General features: G+C 36.4%; 1 protein-coding gene across 5 annotated transcripts in view; it reads left to right on the forward strand.

Moving 5' to 3' along the window:
* Positions 1-16338, forward strand: part of LOC119656740 (RNA-binding protein squid) — a 34770-nt gene extending 18432 nt beyond the window's left edge. Inside the window, exons 4-9 of one of the 5 annotated variants that reach the window (XR_005250090.1) lie at positions 231-465; positions 520-684; positions 13307-13387; positions 14583-14692; positions 14763-15024; positions 15168-16338. Coding sequence is in view for 4 of the 5 variants with exons in the window: in XM_038063289.1 (XP_037919217.1) it covers positions 231-465; positions 520-684; positions 13307-13387; positions 14583-14647 (546 nt within the window). In the remaining variant the exon portion in view is untranslated. Of the gene's footprint in view, positions 1-230; positions 466-519; positions 685-3463; positions 3716-13306; positions 13388-14582; positions 14693-14762 lie in introns of those variants that run through there. The other 4 variants (XM_038063290.1, XM_038063289.1, XM_038063292.1 and 1 more) reach the window with 4 other exon arrangements.
* Positions 16339-18728: the final 2390 nt, after the last annotated feature.

An 18728-nucleotide genomic window follows, 5' to 3' on the forward strand; every position in this document is an offset into this window, starting at 1 on the left:
TTTCAACTTAGTCTATAAATATTTTGTCATTTCTGCTTTATTGGTTTGTTATAATTTTGTGCGACACTAGGCATTTCTAACTTATTCGCTTACTAATTAATGTTAAAAAGAAACTATATTCTAATGGAATCTGCATGTTATTTCTAATTGGGATTTTACCAATTTAAGGTAACATAATTCTACAATATTCCTGACGCTTAACTTATCATTGTTTAACATTTTCGTTCCAGATTGTTGAAGTCGAAATGCCATTCGACAAACAAAAGAATCAACGCAAAGGTTTCTGTTTTATCACATTCGATTCAGAGCAAGTGGTGAATGAACTTTTACGTACTCCGAAGCAGACAATTTCGGGCAAGGAGGTGGACGTGAAGAAGGCTACACCCAAGCCAGAGAATATGCCGATGATGATGATGCGCGGTGGAGCACGTGGTGGTCGTGGCGGACGAGGAATGGGCCGTGGAGGTATTTATAATGCATTAAACAATATATAACAGTCGAATACTTCATGTAAAAAAGGCAATAAAAACACAGGTTATGGTCAAGGCTGGGGCAACCAGGGCTATGGCTATGGGCAAGGCTATGGCTATGGTGGCTATGATGGTTATGGTGCCGGCGGTTATGATTATTACGGAGGCTACGGTGGTTACGGCAGCTACGATTATTCAGGATACGGAGGTTATGGTAAATACTCATCATCCAATCCTTATACTCCACACAACAAAAACTACCATCACTAAGTTTTTTTTATCATAATTTTTATTTTCTTCTTTCTTCCGAGAAACAAGAAAAAAGAACAAAACCTCTCTTTTTTACATGCATATTATAATATATTCGTTGTTTAATGTTTAATTTTTTGATGGTGTATGGCGAAGTGTGTTTGGACATTATAATTGCTCCGACAACTTCTCGATGATGAGGCTCCGTGGCTGGGCAGTTGGTCGTGTAGCTTGGGGTCTCAATAGGGTTGGCAACCATTCGCCGCAACAGCAAGATACGAGGCGAATTGCTCGGTCTGCGAGCCGTTCGATTCATCACGAAGATGTGCTCGGGCAATTATAATCGCATTCAATAGTCTTTTTCAACCACAATATACCTCATTAGATACAATCGTGCCAAATATCTTTTTTTATTTGAAAAGAAAGAGAAATTGTTATGACAACAATATGTTTACTGCTGACGAGGTTATCGCTCCCGGCTCGTGGGGGCGATAGAAAAATATCTTTGTGCAAACGAGAGACTTGCGAAAGGATTGCTTTTCCCCCCGCTGTAGTAATATTTTACTGTTTATATGCTTTTGGAACCATGTATTTATTATACTATATAAGATAGCGCGGAAGGGGGGAAAGGTGTGCTTCCCAAGTGGACATTTGTGCATTATATTTACTGCTGTTAGTTTAAGGTTTCTATTCTTGTCAATACAATTTTTTCTACATCGAGCGAAGCGAAAATCGTAAATCTGAGAATATCAGAGAGAGAGAGGATATATGTGCCTTTTTTTAAACAACAAAGAAGAAAACAAAACGCAAAGACTCGCATATTGTATTGAGAGTAAAATAGATATAATGTTTCTATTATATCTACCTTTTTATATATGAACGCATATATTATGCAATATATTTACATATATTATTTATAACGAGGAGACGTCGTCGCGCGAAGAGGAGGACGACGGTGAAGTGTGACGAGTAGTAGTGTACAAACTTTCAATTTTATTTTTTATACACAATTTTTTTATTTTAAAAAAATTGTTCATGTACACGATATACAGAAGGAAACACTATGAACGAAAAACTTTCTTTTCCACACATGCTTGAATAAATCTTTTATTTGCATACCAATTGTAAATAATGAAGAATAATATATGATTTAAGTGAAAAGTAAACATTAAATTTCTGTAAAAAACGTAAAACACTTAGAGAGGTTAGCCTAGCACCATTTTTTTCTTTTTTTTTTTGAGATATAACTTTTCAATTCTTTTTTCTTCAAATATCAAGTTTGAGTTTCTTTGAATAATTATGGCAAGAGCTATTCTGAAGAAAAATTTAGATAATCATTGACAAAAGTCTATTTGTGCGTAATCATATGAAGTATATATATTTGGGTAGTTTTTTTCTCTTTTAACCTTTTTTCTTGAAATAATATTTAGAATGAACACAAAACAAATGTCATCACAACAAACAACAAATTTATTGTAAATTTTTGTTATCTGCATGTTTCTCAATGTCAAATATTTCCCTTTTTCGAATATTCAGTTTCAATTTTGATTTGAATAATTGCAAAAAGAGTTTCCTCGAATCTGGACGGGGAATTCTTTTTTGTTTTCACAAATTCATGAGATTACAACTTGCAATTAATATTGCGTCTTGAAAAACAAAATTTAATTTAGAATTTCCGAGATATGTTGCGCCTCACATACGCAATAGAATTCTAAAAAAAAAAACGCGTCGTGGATTTCTGCTTTTTAATTGAATTTTGAGTAAAATGAAATCTTGTGGTTCCAAAGCATATAAAGTTTACAACATTTCGCGATTTAAAACGTCATTGACAGAATTCTAAGCTGTTTTTTTAACTGTACTTTACTATAACAGTGTTTTTCACATTTGTGTTTAGCTTTTGAACTTTATTATTTTCCTTATTATTTTCGAGTTAGAATATTTCTTACATGTACTTTGGAAATAGTTTCAAATTGAATTTTCATTCTTTTCATTTTTGTTTTTCATAGATGATATAAAAGTTTCTATTTGAATTAAGATAGCGAGAAATGTGAGGTGTGATACATTTGAATTGTGTATCGCGATTATTGGATGAAAATAATAAATATATGTGGAAATACATTGTGAAACATGAAAGATTATCAAATATAATATTTTTTTTGATTTAGAGGAGTTAATTTTACAATGACATAACGATGCAGAAAAATTATGATCACGAAATTTTAAAAAAAGCAAATAAAAGAAAAAAAACAATGTGTTTCTCATATATTTATTTTAAATCCCATTCTCTTTTCCCCCATCCAGGTCCCGATAAGAATATCCTTTACTACCTCATTTTAGAATGATAGGGCGATGTGAATATTGTGTATTATGTTCTATCCTTATGAGTGTTGTCGGATTAATATTGTAGATATAAGATCATGGCGAGTGGTGCAGGGATGTAGTTGCGGGATAATTGTTCCAGCGTGTTGATCAAAGGAGAAATCAAAAGCCGCTAGGCATAACTTTTTCACCCCTGACTTCGCTATTTGCTGATAAGATCGTTTTTCATAGATATTTTCGGATAGGTGTGATTATCGTGTAAATGTATAAGATCTGTGGTAGTTTGGCTTACTCTTCTGAAGTTGACTATCAGGAAATCTATTTGCCTTGTACCGTTCAGTATTATGCGATCCATTCTCTGTGTTTCTATATCTGTATTTAAAACAAATGTTTGATAGATAAAGTTCGAAATTAACCTATTGTAGAGAACGAACGCAAAGATCGAGTGGAGTCTGGACAAAGGCGAAATCCCAAACTTTAAAAGAACGATTAATTTGCTTTGAACAGTGTGGATGCCAGGGATTTATGGATTATCGCAGTAAACCGTCAGCCCGTTGTTGCAGTAAAGAAATGCCTTTTCCTTGAGCATTCTATTCTTCAAAATATTCATAATATTGTAACATTGCTATGCAATTTGTTATGTAAAGTTCTATAAACAAGAATTGTTCTTTTTCTTTCCATATTTTCCATGCCAAACTAGAAGCTTCTTTTTATTCCAACAGTGTAGCGGTCCATGATGGGCCATTTATGTATGAACTTATTAACCTCAAGCGTTGGCAAAGTACTGCCTGCCTAAAATTCCTTCCAATATTCTGGCCTTGTAAAAACTACACGGTGGTTGGTGGATGTGTACAATATTGTGGATATTGAAGAGCTACTCAAAAAATTCTATCCAGATTTTGCCGTCTTATGATCAAATTTTGCACACTAAATCGACAGGTGTTGTCTGTTTACATATTACCCGACACGATACGGCACGTTTCAGACAAGACCATAAGGGCGTTTGTAACTTTTTCCTGTAAGTGTAATTGATTGGGGAAAATATTTGCACTCACAATTTTCGCTCTTTCTTATCTTTCGAGGCTGCGGCAGTGGTTCCCCTTTGTTTTTCTAGCTAAATCTATCTGCGTTTTTGTTCAAATCTAAGTTGAACCTAGGCTATGAGGGGTAATAGGGCATTTTCTCCCGAGGATGCAACACGGTACGCTAGGAGCCAATGTGGTCGGCTTTGCGTGTTTGTTTTTCTGATTTGACTCAGATGCTTGCTCACAGCTGACTCGACTGATAATCGACATTAGCCTAGAACGAAAATCTTTCCGTCATCAGTAAAATTTTTACAGTAAGGATTAGTGTACGCTGAAGACAACTCAGAACCATGCATCTTTTCGTCGCAAACTATTTGCGTAATATTAGGTGAATTGCAGCTGTCATTATGATGTTTCTCAACTACAGGTGACAAACTGAGAATTCATAGAGTCCGCCTCGCTAACTATTTCGATTGTCATTTCGCTTGGAAATTCAAATAGATTGTTTGTGTCCACAATGAGCACATTTGTATCCATAAGGTAAGGTTTTTCAGCTGGTTCATTTTCGTGAATATCTGACGTTGCCAACGGATACAGAAAGAAGCCTGAAAAAGTTGACATACAAATAGTTTACGCTGCTATTTCATATACACCATGCTTACACCCGTTTATACTACGCATCAATTTGGCTACTTGCCACGTCTCTCCATCCGATGTCCGAAAATTGTATGTATGTATATAATACGTTAATAACTTTAAATAGGGAATTAGATGTACTTAATTCAGTGGGGGCTTAAAAAGGTCGTGTGCGGTTTTGTGGAACAAAGCCTTATTGAAAGCGTCTGTCAATTTTCTCAGAAACCGTTATATCTATTGACACGGGATTGGGTGAAAAGGCTGGAAATGTGAACCATTCAGCTATTGACGTCGTGACCTAAGTTGACTTTAAGGGAGTTCCCCATTTATGCAAAAAAGGGGTTGTGAATTTATTTCCACTGAATATAGGCATATGGAGTATCATATGAAAGGTCTTGAAGTGTGGGGGTTGGAGAGCGATCCATTCTCAGAAACTAAATCTAGAAAGTCGTGAGGATGCCTATGTATATCATCTAAGCTTCGAAATATCCTCTATCTCCATTTTTTAAATTCATGCGAATTGCTTTCAAGTTCATCCTCGAACTAAAAAGTTTTAGCCCCTAGCAGAGTATCATATTGGAAGGTTTGGTGGAAATCGTACAATTCTCAGTGAAGTTATAAGAGGCCAAAATTGTCCCTTTCATAGGAATTTACTCACAATAACACAGAATGTCGGCATCGCGTGGAATATAGAAACGCGAAATATCAAATTCACTACACTAACTGACTGGCTGCCTGAAGCAACTGGATTATAGTCCTGTTGTCGAGGTAAGAGAAGTTCAGAATGTTGCCATGCATTTATTTAGTAAAACTAAGTTTATGAGCAATTTTCTATCTCGTATTTCGCACGACGGAACTCAGCTCGTAAACAAGAGCGTTTCGTCAAAAGCAAATACCAATCATTTGAACTTTTTGATCAGGATTCAAAATTGGAGAAATTGATAAGAGTGTCTGTAGTTTTTCTGAGATTGTGTGATTGTCGTATTTCTATTATTAGCATTCAAATTCATTCAATCATATAATTCATTGGTAACATTTACCTCCACCGCCACCAATTTTAGCACAGACACCTTACGCAAAATAATCAGCCAGCCAGCCAATAGCCCTGCTTTCGGTATGTATTTAAAAAAAAAATAAATTATCGTGGTGCCTTGTCAAGTTTAGTGTTTCACGAGGATCTTTTGTTTTATCAATCGAATGGTGCACTTTTTTGCATTTTGAGTTTAATTAGTTTTCAAAGTGACGAGACGTTTATAAATTAATTAGAACTACCTTTTAAAAGTAGAAAGTACTTTTTCCTGAAAAATTTTCTAAACAATTTATCTTCGAAATTCCTAAAGTAATAAATGAAGCACCGGTTGATATTAAAAATGTTTGTTCGTTCCATGAAACTTGACAATAGCTTGACTACTGGCCTAGTTTCTGAGGCACAGTTTCCCATGTCACAGCCGCCAGCCTTTACACTTCTATATATTTTTCTTCGCAACGCATGGAAAATATTGAACCTGTTGTTTTCAGTTTAACTTTCTTAGGGCCTAATATTCAACCCTGTTCATTGTAGCGCATATTACTTACCAATACCCAAGTTTTGTTTGTTATAAAATAATTCTGAAACAAGAGATTAAGGTCGCGAACAATTGCTTTTCTGCAATGAAACAGTTTGGAAGAGTCAGATGATGAGCAGTTTTCATATGATTGAGAAAGAAGTTTTTTGATTTACTTTTTAGGGCTATTCCTACGTTTCTTCGTTCTTTTTTCAGTTGTGTGGAAGAAATTGTTGCAAAATAAAACGATAGGGTCTAAGAGATGGAGATCAAAGTCTTTGCTACCTCCGTATTATTAATATTTTTATGGGGTACGGGTACCCCTCAACTAAACACTCATCATAAAAATGATTTCTGAAACTTCATTGATCCGCTTTATAAAATCTTTCTTCTTGAATAATTATGTACAAATTCTTTCGTTTAAATGTAAATTCTCGATGCAACTTTGATCTAAAATGGAGGGGCAGGGAATGATAGACAGTTACTCCTTGCAAATTTCTCTATCGCCGTAATCCCTAGGTTTCAGTCACAATTGCGTGGTAATCATCGAGTGGATTTACTAACAATTTGCGGCCTCATCTATAGGTTTTTTTTTGTCACGTACCTCATTTTTTAATCTCACGCACCTCGTTTATCAGGGCGGAATATGAAGCAAGCAAGCCACAGAAAAAAAAACATGAGTAACAAACGGTATGCAAAAATTATAGCACCTTTGAGAAGCGATAAATAAAATTAATTTAAAATAAAGCGAAATCTTCAACAAGATACGGTTATTTTTAGCTACTGCACAAAATAAATTAAGGAATTTGCAAAGGCATATGTGAAATGAGGTATGGGATCAAAGTGAGATGTGGCGGCGCAATGACTGGCGAGAACTTATCAAATAAGGATATTATTTGGTATTTACATACCGATAAAAGAGAAAATTTCGGTGTTTGAGCATGGAATGAAATACTACAAAGAACTAAATTCTTTTAAGGGGGAAACCACTGTAGAACTTTCGGTAAATCAATTTTTTTTTGTCTATACTTTAATACCTTAAGAATCACGTAGCAAAGTTCCATGTTCGAGAAAAGACTGGCAAAGTTCGACTCTGCTCGATTGACTTGATTTTTTTTTGTATATTCAGAATAACTTGGTCTTTGACACTACGTAGGATTTTCTTTTTTAATTGATTTTTGAAGAAATGACTTGTTTTTTTATAAAAATATTGAAAAAAAGACTTGAAAATTATTATAATAAAAATTCAAGCATGCAATATACAGAAAACCTACCCTAGTGACGAGGAGTAAGTTGTTTTGAATATACAGTAAAAATTTCAAGTCAAAGATTAATCGGGGTGTTAGTCCGGCCAAGTCAAATATTGCAGTTTTGAGAAAAATGCATTTAAAGTCTTAAACACCTAAATAAATGGCACTCATGAAATTTGAAGGGGACCGTGCAATTCGAGCTCTTACAGATTTTTCTCGTGCATTAAACTTTATTACGTTATTTAAGTAAAGTTAAGTACATTTCTGGAAATTTCTAAAAGTGGTATTCCTCCTTAAATCTGGAGAACGTGAAAGTCACTTCAGAGTAGCTACTTTACTGGCGGCAAGCTAGTATTTTGGAAGCACAAGGTCCCCCGTTATCATAAATGAAAGTTGGCTTACGTAGCAAATCGAAACTGTCTCAAATACGGTAACAGATTGATAGCCTGCGGAATAGATTTAGGAATCGATACAGGCAAGTCTACAAGTGCCAAATGCCGAAAACGCTGATTAGATCGGCCAAAATAGCGCGATTTCTTCAAATTATGCCAATAACTGGCAAATCCGTCTGGAAAGTTAAGGCCAACTTTTTTTCACCCGGCCAGATTAAGCATAAAAAATGGTGGTCACATTGTATGCCAGCGACTTCCAGGCATAGATAACTGGCGAAAGGACAGGTTTGACCGACTCCTAAGCGAAATAGGGAAGGGAGACATCCTTCAAGTTGGTGGGTGTTAGCGCATATATGAACTGTTCGATCAAGGGTTTTTTTTCTTTGGGGTACCCGAATACATGGTGCGATAGAAGTTGTTGAAGAACATTTATTTTTAAGGTTTTGTTTAAAACTATTCTCTGTATGTCTGCCTGTTTGCCACACGTACTTTTCTCCAAAACGGTTAAAGCGATCCTAATGAAACATAGCGAGTGACATAAATTTGGGTGCAGTTTAAAGGGGGGATGTAAAAATTTTTTTCATCGAATATAGCCATGTGGGGTATCAAACGTAAGGTCTAAATTAGTACTTTCCGAAATATTAGTTTTGACGTGAATTGCAAAATGCGCGAATAAGGAGTCAAAATGTACACACTTAAAGTGAGACAGGACTCATTTCCGGAAACTAGCCAACCCAAAAATCACAAAAAAATCAGGAAGGTGTGCCTCGATGAAATCTAGGCCTCAAAATATGTCCCATTGTGATATCTGGTCAAATAAAATTACTAATAGTATATCATCAACTTTTAGAAACTGACTGATAAGCCCCCCTTAAATTCATCCTAGGTGTACCAAATTTTGCAACGGCTAGAGGACAGTATCGTGCATACGCGTGCTTTTCTATTAGTGTCAACGTTATAACAGTTCAAACTTATCAATTTCGTGCGAATTTACCGCATCCTAAGCAATACAAATGAGATGCTGACGTCATTATTAACGAGAATAATTGACATTCGAGTGAAATATTAAAATTTCATTCATGAAGAATTCACTTCCCCCAGTTCTTTTTCGTGTCTGTTGTGGGTCGTCTTCTTCACATTTGTTAATACTGGGCTTCTTGTGTGAAGCTTCTGAGGTTGACTGCTATCAATATAGTGTTTTACAGATCAAATTATTTGTGTAAATGGAAATATTAGATACTCATCATTCCTCACATAGGGAAACACAAACCCCTTTATACCTGAAGCGTCTAGCTTCCGGTTTCCTGACTTGTTAATATATTTTGTTTTTGTACAACGAAAATTCCGTGGTATGAAACATTTCGGAAATGTTGAAATTGCCGTATTAAAACGTTGCGACAAAAAGATCAGCCATCAGATACCAAAACTTCAAAAAACATTTACCGGAGTTGGAAGCGCATTGATTGAATTCCAGAACCATAAAATCATGCAAATGATTAAATCAATTGCGTAAAATTGTTAAAAAAATCTTTGAGCATAGGGCCGGACTGAGGACCGACCAAATAAACATCAACCAAGGAGTGAACTGTCAAAAATGGTGAAAGATGATAAATGAAGAGCCAATGTCTATTTTTGCGGACAAAAAAATGGGTATTTGCTGAGAAATTACAAGAAAGAGAGAAAAAAAAAAGAAAAATTCCCGCTGAATTTAAATTTTAGAGGTACGAATTCTCGACGTTTAAATTCCAAAAAACTGTCATCGTGTCGGGAGTTGCTGTGGAAACGAAAAACACTTTTGATCATGGGTCAAAATCAATGGAACAGTGTAACAAAAAGATGCTTTATTTCCCTTAGATTCCAAACCACACTAAAAACCAGCAATGGACTTTCGAACTACTAAATGCCGGTCTATTCTACACAAAGCATGTTAAACTGGTACAAGAACAAGTCTCCTGCATTTTTGCACCAGGATAATTCTTTCGTTCTAAATTCAATTTTGGAGACAAAAGTACACGCAGAATCTTACGCATCAATTGAATCGTTAAATAAAGCTATGGCTGACTGCGTTAAATCGAATAAGTTTTTACTCTCATACTATAAAACTCGGATATGGGAGTTTATGGGGCAAACGGAATGCTTACAGAATGAGAGCAATCATACCATATAATACGCACTGTCGTTGAGGGAGTTGTAGTTTCGCGTACACATTTTGTGATCACCTAGCTTCAGTTAAAGCTAGCTAGGATGATATGTGAGTCTCCTGTTCACAGTAATGGTAAAAGGTAGTGTGATCAGCATTTCGTTGATGGAATTATTATCTTGATTTGAGTTAGATACACATTCACAGCTGTATTGCCTGTGATCCATCATCGAGCGTACGACACAGATCTCAGTGACACTAGCGAGTGAAGTGCATCGCGATTTACTATTGCGATGGGTTAGTATTCTAACCACGAAGGCATCGTAAGCTTCTGTTTGTTGTTTACGAGGGGAATGGAGATTGTTCATGAAGAGAGCCCATTGTTATTCGCCTGGTAGCTGCAGACTTTAGTGTAGTATCCCGTTGAAGAAAGAAGAACGTCAAGCCAGACGATTACTTCTGCAAATCTATTGAAATATTTATTTACTCCCATTGCTGAGATCTGAATATTATGCAAGCTTTGGTTTGATTTATGCAGAGAATTGAATGCAGATTTCGATGTCTGTGAGGTTTTAATGAAAACAACTTTACTCAAATCAGATCTTTGATGGTTGTTTGGTAATTTCCAAAGGGTTATTTTTGACATCAGTTGTAAAGGGGTGGAGAGGGAGAGTTAAAAATTTCACATTTAAATGAAAGACTCATTCTCAAAAAGTACCTAGCCGAAAATCGTAGAAAATCATGGTGTTGCCGACATTTGAGCAGTTTCACTTGTCAGCACAACTGACGTCGAAGAGGCAATAAAACGAATGAAATCGGGAAAAGACCGGGACCTGACGACACGGCATTTGAGCTATGGAAAGCGAAGAGCTGGGACCCAACACTGTGGTTCAGTGAATTCTTTAATCGGGTTATTCAGGAAGGTAGAACACCATCTGACTGTCGGGAAAGTATCACAGTTCCAATATGGAAAAAGAAAGGTAGTCCAGCAGAGTGTTCAAATTACCGTCTGATCCGGTTACTTTCCCGTACCATGAAGATTTTTGAACGCACTCTTAACAACCGTATTTGCGAAATCGTTGAAATAATCGTGAATCAAGCCGGATTTGTCAAGAACTGCGGAACTACTGACGCAATACACGCTCACGCTGCACTGTTGCTCATGGAGAAACATCGTGAGGGTCATCGCCCTCTTTACATTGCATTTATGAATCTAGAGAAAGCGTTTGACCGTGTGCCATACGAACTCATCTGGTATGGTCTACGACAACAGTGCCAGACGAAACCGTGCGCTGGGTTCAATTGCTCTACCACGATCCGAAATGTAAAGTTCGAAGTGTGGCGGCTGTATCAAAACCACTTCGCATCTCTGTTGATGTTCATTAAGGAAGCGCCTTCTCACCACTCCTCTTTGTTCTTGTTATGGACATCCAACGTTCAGCGCCCTACACACTGCTTTATGCAGATGATGTTTTCCTAGGATCTATAGCAAAAATGACCTCGAGTAACTTGTCCAAAAATGGAATGATCACCTCACCTGATCACGCGGTCTCAGATTGTATCTGAATAAAACTGAACATTTGACGAACGATCCCCATGAAACAGGCACAATCACTGTCAGCGGCAGTGACCTGTCCAGAACTGAGCGATTTAAATACCTCGGGTCAATGCTATCAGCCAATGGAGAACTGCGTTATGAAATTGCTTTACGCATTAACGCAACCTGGATGAAATCGTGTTCTTTGTGATCGACAGTACAACGAACGCGTTAAATCTAAAATTTGGCGCAATGTCTTCCGTCCCGCTCTCTACGGTTTTGTATGTTGGCCTGGCCGACTATAAAAGACAATGAACGGCGTCTTGCGGTAAAGGAGACGAAGATGCTGCGTTGGACTAGTGGCGTGACACGTTTTGATCACATCTGAAATGAGGATATCCGTGATCGACATGGGATTGCACCGATCGTGGATAAAATGTGAGAGAGGCGTCTTCGATGGTATGGTCACGTAATTCGCGCTAACGAGAATTCACTTGCCAAGATTGGTCTGAAATCAAAGTCGATAGAAAGTGACCAAAAGGCTGGCCGAAACAACGGTTGCTTGATACGCTGGATGGGGGTTTAAAAGCCTCGAGATTGCATCCAGATCTGGCATTTGATAGGGTCAAATGGCGAGGCCGATTACGACGAGCCGACCTCGCTTGTGAACGGGACAAAAGCTGAAGAAAAAGAAGAGCCTTTTATAGGATGACTTAAAAATGTACAAAAAGGATGACTCTTACAAATTCTTTAATAACAATGAAATATGTGGGTGCTCAAATTAGGTCTTTATATCATTACTTTGGAATACTTTTGAAATATTTTGTTGCTGATAAAGATGTTTGCAAGTGGTCTCAAACCTTTGGCCGGCATCGTATAAATCTATTTTGTAAATTTACTGAAAACTCGCTTTAAGTTTATTCTAGATCTAGAATTGCAGCAATATAGGGCGTAATATGGAGCATAGTATTGAAAAATTTGGTGAAAATACTGTTAGTATTAACAATTTTATAGTAGGTCAAAATTGTCACTTTCGCGTAAATTTACCGGGCCCTATAATATCATATGTAGAATGTATTGCTCTAAAGTGGGTAGCGTTGTCGTTGTCACAGAACTTTTCTTTCCCGAAGCCTAAAACGGGAAAACATCCTAATCCATTATGCTACTACCATCATTTTCTGAGTATGATTGTTGGAATCTAATATCTTTCACTCTATTAGTTTTCTTACATGCAATCTATCGTCACAACCAAATAAGTTGAGGGTTGCTTTCGTCACTCCACAGGTCGATATTTCAATTTTGAGATTAGTTTAAGAGGCGTTGAGTAGACCACAATTCTTCCCTTTCACGTTTTGTGTGGTTTCGCGTTTATAATAGTTTTTGGGTATTTCTTGGAAATAATTTTCAAATATGGAAAGTTTCCAAGGATTCTTTTAGATATTTGATTTCTCCGTGTGTTCTGGAATAATTAGGAGAATTTGTGCTTAACACGTGTATTTCCTCGTATATCCCTCACCCCCCTCGCCATGGTCGGTACCAATTTCCTTACCTACCTAATCTTCATTTAACAAATCGACGCTCTTTGTAGTATTTTGGCTATCTAAGATATTAAAATAGTCCTCAAAAGTATTTATCGATCTTACTTTTTGTTTGTTTATTATTTGAAACAACCAAATCACAATCGTTAGAAAAGTGATAAATTGGACTAAAATGAATTATAAATGTGTATGTGTATGTTGTTCAGACTATAGTGGATACGGAGGTTACGATGGCGGCTACGGTAACGGCGGTGGTCGATCCGGAGGGCCACGAGGCGGTGGCAAAGGTATAAAACATCAAACGGTTTCTCTTAATCTTCATTTTATGCCAAAAGTAAAATATGAAAATAAAATCCCTCCTCCTCTCCAAAAGAAATGTATTAAGAACAACGCAAAAATCATTTACAATCAAATTAAAAAAAAAACAAGATTCCTATTTGAATAAATAATATTTTATACCGTTTGTGCACACCACCACCTGCTTTTACGACGTGAATTAGATAAACATTTTAGAGAAATTCGGAAAATCAAATATTTTGGTCTTGTTTAATTTTTAACGAATGAACAAAAGACTCCTCGATTTGTTTGGAAGATAAAATGCACATTTATGTTTCGCTTGCGTTGCTGTGACTCACGGTTTAGTCGAAATTTATTATAAACAGATGAAAGGTATTTGGATTTCGAAAAAAAAGTATGCGAGTATGTTCTTGGTGGTGTTCAAAAAAATATAGAAAAATTGGAAACATTTTCTATTGCACATTTATGTTTTATCCCTTCTCCCTTCTAAGATCTATCGTTTTGTTCTGCGGAAAGATTTACTGGATCCCGCTTTAATTGGTATTTTTTTTTATGGCTTTGTGAACTTTTTAAGTTAATCACTAAGGAAATATGATTTATGCATGCGATATTAATTTGTAGTTCAAATTAGAGGTTCTATTGTATAAGTCATATGAGTTAGTATTCATATTTGTTGGGCGGTAGGTTTGCACTCCTTTCACTTGGTTGATCAGGCTAAATTGTTCCTCATAAGGTTTTCCCAGACTGTATAAATTGTTAGTGGTATATAGAAATGAGCAATGCAGGCATACCCCGCTTACGTGACAGATGCATTCCTGAAGAATTCGCGTAAAGTGGAGCCAAAATTCATTGACGTCCTTTCACGCCGTGTTAATTGTATGCAGGAGCTAAAGTGAAATCCTAGCATTTGAAACGCATAACTCAGTAAAGTCGGCTATGATGGAATCACTTTCTGCACGGTCGGGCAATGCGGAGTGTGCTTGTTTTGCAAATTTTTGGTTTTTTCCTAATGAGGCTAGTGAAAGACCCTTGCAATGATGGTTTGAAAAGGAACTTGCTCAACAAATCTGAATACAAATTCAGCTTCGAAATGTTCTATTTCCCTTTTTTCGAATAATTTGACTTCGTTCTTTGGAGGAAACGACGTTGCTATATTTTCCAATTTCTCTTTTTTTCCTCGATTAGGCGGTAACTACCAAGGCGGAAAACAGAGAGGTACCGGTCGCCAGCAAAGGCATCAGCCCTATTAAATACATTTTGCCGTTATTAACTGTAATTTATATAAAGTTTGTGTGGTAAGTTTGCTGTGAAAGGTCTCGATTTGACCGTTGGCGTCTAACCTGTATTTACCTTTGATAATTTCAGAGAATTTTTTTTTATAAAAAAGGGGGCATATTGTTCATCCGATCACTGAAAAATTCATCTTCCATCCACCATTCCATTTTAAAAATAACAAAAAAAAAACATTGGAGCAGACGGACACAGTGTAAATGGAACAGAAACTTTAATAAAGTACGTAGATGCGTTGACATTTTTAAGAAAAAAAGATATATCGCAAAATGATGCCGCTCGATGTTTGTTTCATCGATTCAACGGAAGGAGATTATATGGGAGGAGCAATTATGATGTAATTTCATGTTTTACACACAATAAAAAACACACATGTAATCAGTGAACATGAAAAAGAACGTGTTTTTGCATTTTAAAAACGAATAGAGAAATGGATTTATCGAGATTTAATTTTCTCTTTAATTTCTACTTACTTTGCAGTACAGGCCACTCTTATCAAACAACAGCACTTAATAATGTAAAGAAATGAAATGAAAGAATATTTAAAACGAAAGCAACAATATTAGTTTAGTTCTTGAAGTAATAAAACTAAAATACAATTTAAAACTATATTTAAAATATATGTACAAAAAAATGTGTCGTGTGATTATCCGCCAGCAAACCGTTTTTATACACACACAGACTTGAATGACTGGATTTTTTCTCCGTACTTTATTAAACTAAAAATATCGTTTGTAATTTTTCTCTCTTAGAGATTTGAATGCAGTTTTAGTACGACTACGCCACTACAATAACAATTAACAAAGTGTTTAATCCATAAAGTAAAATTCATTATAAAAACACCAACCATAGGAAATAGTTATTGAAACACGAAACTGGAAAAGAACCAAACAATTAAACAGTATAAAGTATTCTCTTTTGAATTATCTCATTTGCAGCATATGTGTAATTACTAGTTTAAAAGTGTTTTTTTTTTTTAATTAAAATATTGTAATGCTTAAATATATCTATTTTAATATAATATAAAATTAAAGAAAAAGAGAAACGATAGATTTTTTTATTGGTGATTTATTCTTTATTTTCCCTCTGATATAATTTATAAGGTCTTTCACGTTTTGTTCACTTAATTCACAAGAAAACAATTAGTATATTCACAGATATTCATAACAGTGCAAACGTGATCATTGAGAGATTAGATTATGATGATTGACTTGAAAGAAGAGTTAGATATGGAAAGAACAAAATGAATAGATTATGACGTTTTTATATAGAATATACACAGACATATGTAGCCGTCATGTTAACGTAAATTATCATAAATATATTTTCTTTTTCCTTGTCAATAAATATTAAGACGAGTTCACATTTAATATATAATTCTAGAAATGGCATTTAAAACTTGACATTTTTTTTTTCTAATTATGAAAGTAATACAAGAAAAAATGAAAAAAGGAACCTATAATAGTTGTAAGGATGATTTAATACTTTTCTTCAGAACATTTAATATACACAGAAAAGGAGTAAGGAACAAATGAAAAAGAAAATTTATTCACTGTAAATATCTTATTTTTTTATTAGAGAAATGTTTCATTTCTAAGAGAATTTCGTAAGTTTTTTTTGGAAGAATTAAAGGAAGAATGTGAAAAGTGAATGCTTGTTTTATTTCTTGATTAACAATCAAATTTAATTTCGCATATGTTTTTGTTTTTCCATTTCTTTGAATATTTGGATATGTTGCTCAGCTGCCTGTGGGGAAATTAAGTTTAGCTGCGCTTTTGGTTTTCACGTGAATTGCTTAAGAGGGTAATCTTGGTGAAGGCTGTTTTTTTCGCTTTTTTTTAGATTTTTTTTTGTGAAGAACTGGATAAAGATACAAATACGAATTTTTCACCATAGATTTATTAATATCTTGAGCGTGCATAGTATTTTTTCCAGCCCGATCGCATAGTTCTTTATTGAAATACAGAGCAATTTATACACCCATCTCTGCTAGAGGGCGCTGCGATCATCTTAAAGAAAAAAGTAAACAGCATTGTAACGGACAGACTTAACTACAGTCCGTAAACTAGGATTATTAAAAAATATTAAAAGCTAAATTTTTGGTGCCTTGTTAAACTTTTTTTTTTGTGAATTTTGGTGGTTTTTCACGGTTTCTTTAATGAAAAAACTACTAAGTGAATCGCGATTAGTTTGCGGACCGTAGAAATATGTTCTGAATAAGTCATGAAAATTTCAAAGAATTTCGTTTCATAGATTTTGAGCTATGGTGGCAGCAGATTTTCAATATGCGGTTTCGAGAAAACGCATTTAAAAAGTAGAATGCGATGCTTAGCCATCAAATCTTAATTGGCCATTAATCTCCTATACTTAGTCCATAAAACTTAGGTTTCTTGAAAAAACACATGTACTTGCCCTTTGAGCGAAGTCATTCGAACGCCATTCGGACCGATAAATACGGGCTTTATTACGGCGATCGGCATAAATCTGGCATGTGACTTATGACGTGTTTAACACTATAATTTCCGAAAGACTCCGAATATCAAAAAATACTTTGCCCATATATTCTGCACTATATCTAGATACAATTGATGCAAAAAAGAAAATTCGATTCCGCGGATCCGACACACGGGATGACCCTCTTAATTGAATGCTTCAGAGAAATGCCAGTGTTTTCTTTTCAGATTTTTTTTTGGTTCGGACGCTAGTCTATTTGTCTCCAGAGTGTATGAGCTGACTTATTTACATTTCGGTCGGATTTCTATCGTAGACGTAAACGACGGCAGATAATTTATTAGATTGTAAACTGGTTTGCTCCCAAAATATCAACATTTCCATCATCAACGGCGTAACAACCGGTATCCGGTCTGGGCCTGCATTAATATGGAACTTCGGACATTCCGGTTTTGCGCCGAGCTCCACCAATTCATCATTAATATCAACGGCGCAACAACCGGTATCCGGTCTAGGCCTGTCTTAATAAGGAACTCCAGACATCCCGGTTTTGCGCCGAGCTCCACCAATTCGATATCCCTAAAAGCTGTCTAGCGTCCTGACCTACGCCATCGTGCCATCTTAGGCAGTGTCTGCCTCGTCTTCTTTTTCTACCATAGCCTAGTCAGTCTTACCAATTTCGTCGGGATACCGAATTCTCTCATGGCCGTGTACAGTTTTACCCTGGCTATCATCGGCGGCTTTTTAACGTCGATGAGAAGATGGTGCAGCTGATGTCTAACGGTTTTTCCATCGCTTGCCGCAGAGAGAAAATCTGATCTGTTGCTAATTTGCCTGGAGTGAAGCCTCTTTGGTATGGGCCAATGATGTTCTGGGCATATGAGGCTATCCGGCCTAATAAGATAGTGGAGAATATCTTATAGATGGTACTCAGCAGCGTGATGCCTCTACAGTTGCTGCACTGTATGATATCTCGCTTTTTATGTATGAGATAGATAATGCTAGTCATCAGGCATTGATTCGCTGTCCCACGCATTGAGCACAAGTTGATGAACCGCTTGGCGTAATTGGTCGCCTCCATATTTAACCAATTCGGCTGTAATTCCGCCGTCTCCCCCTTTGTCTCGGCAGGATGAGCATCGAGGTGTGTAAGGCTTCATCTTACTGTCTTGTTGCTAAAACTTCCCCGCCTGGTGTGAAGGGCACGTGATCTGCGGAGATGATCGGCCTCTGAATCGCCCCATCACAATTCTATAGGCGCTTCCCCACGGGTTTACGCCCGCCTCCGAACAGAGCTCCTTTAAGCTTCCCCTGTTGCTCCGTTGGATGGCGAGCTTGAGGGTTTTGCGAGTTTCCTTATAGCCGTGTTCTTTTTACCCTTGGTCGATTTTGCCTACCGCTCTCTGAGCCGCTCTTTGGCTCGGTGACAGGCTGATCGAAGGTTGGCCAGTTCAGTATTCCACCAGTAGTTTGGTGTTCCACTGGGGAATGAGCACCTCCTATGTGTGGACGGGTCACACGCTTTGGCCATGCATTGGGCCACATGGACAGCTCTTTCCGTAGAGGCGCCTGCTTTATTAGGTTGGTTTA

The sequence above is a fragment of the Hermetia illucens genome, chromosome 5, assembly GCF_905115235.1.
Source record: "Hermetia illucens chromosome 5, iHerIll2.2.curated.20191125, whole genome shotgun sequence".
Classification (NCBI taxonomy): Eukaryota; Metazoa; Arthropoda; class Insecta; order Diptera; family Stratiomyidae; genus Hermetia; species Hermetia illucens.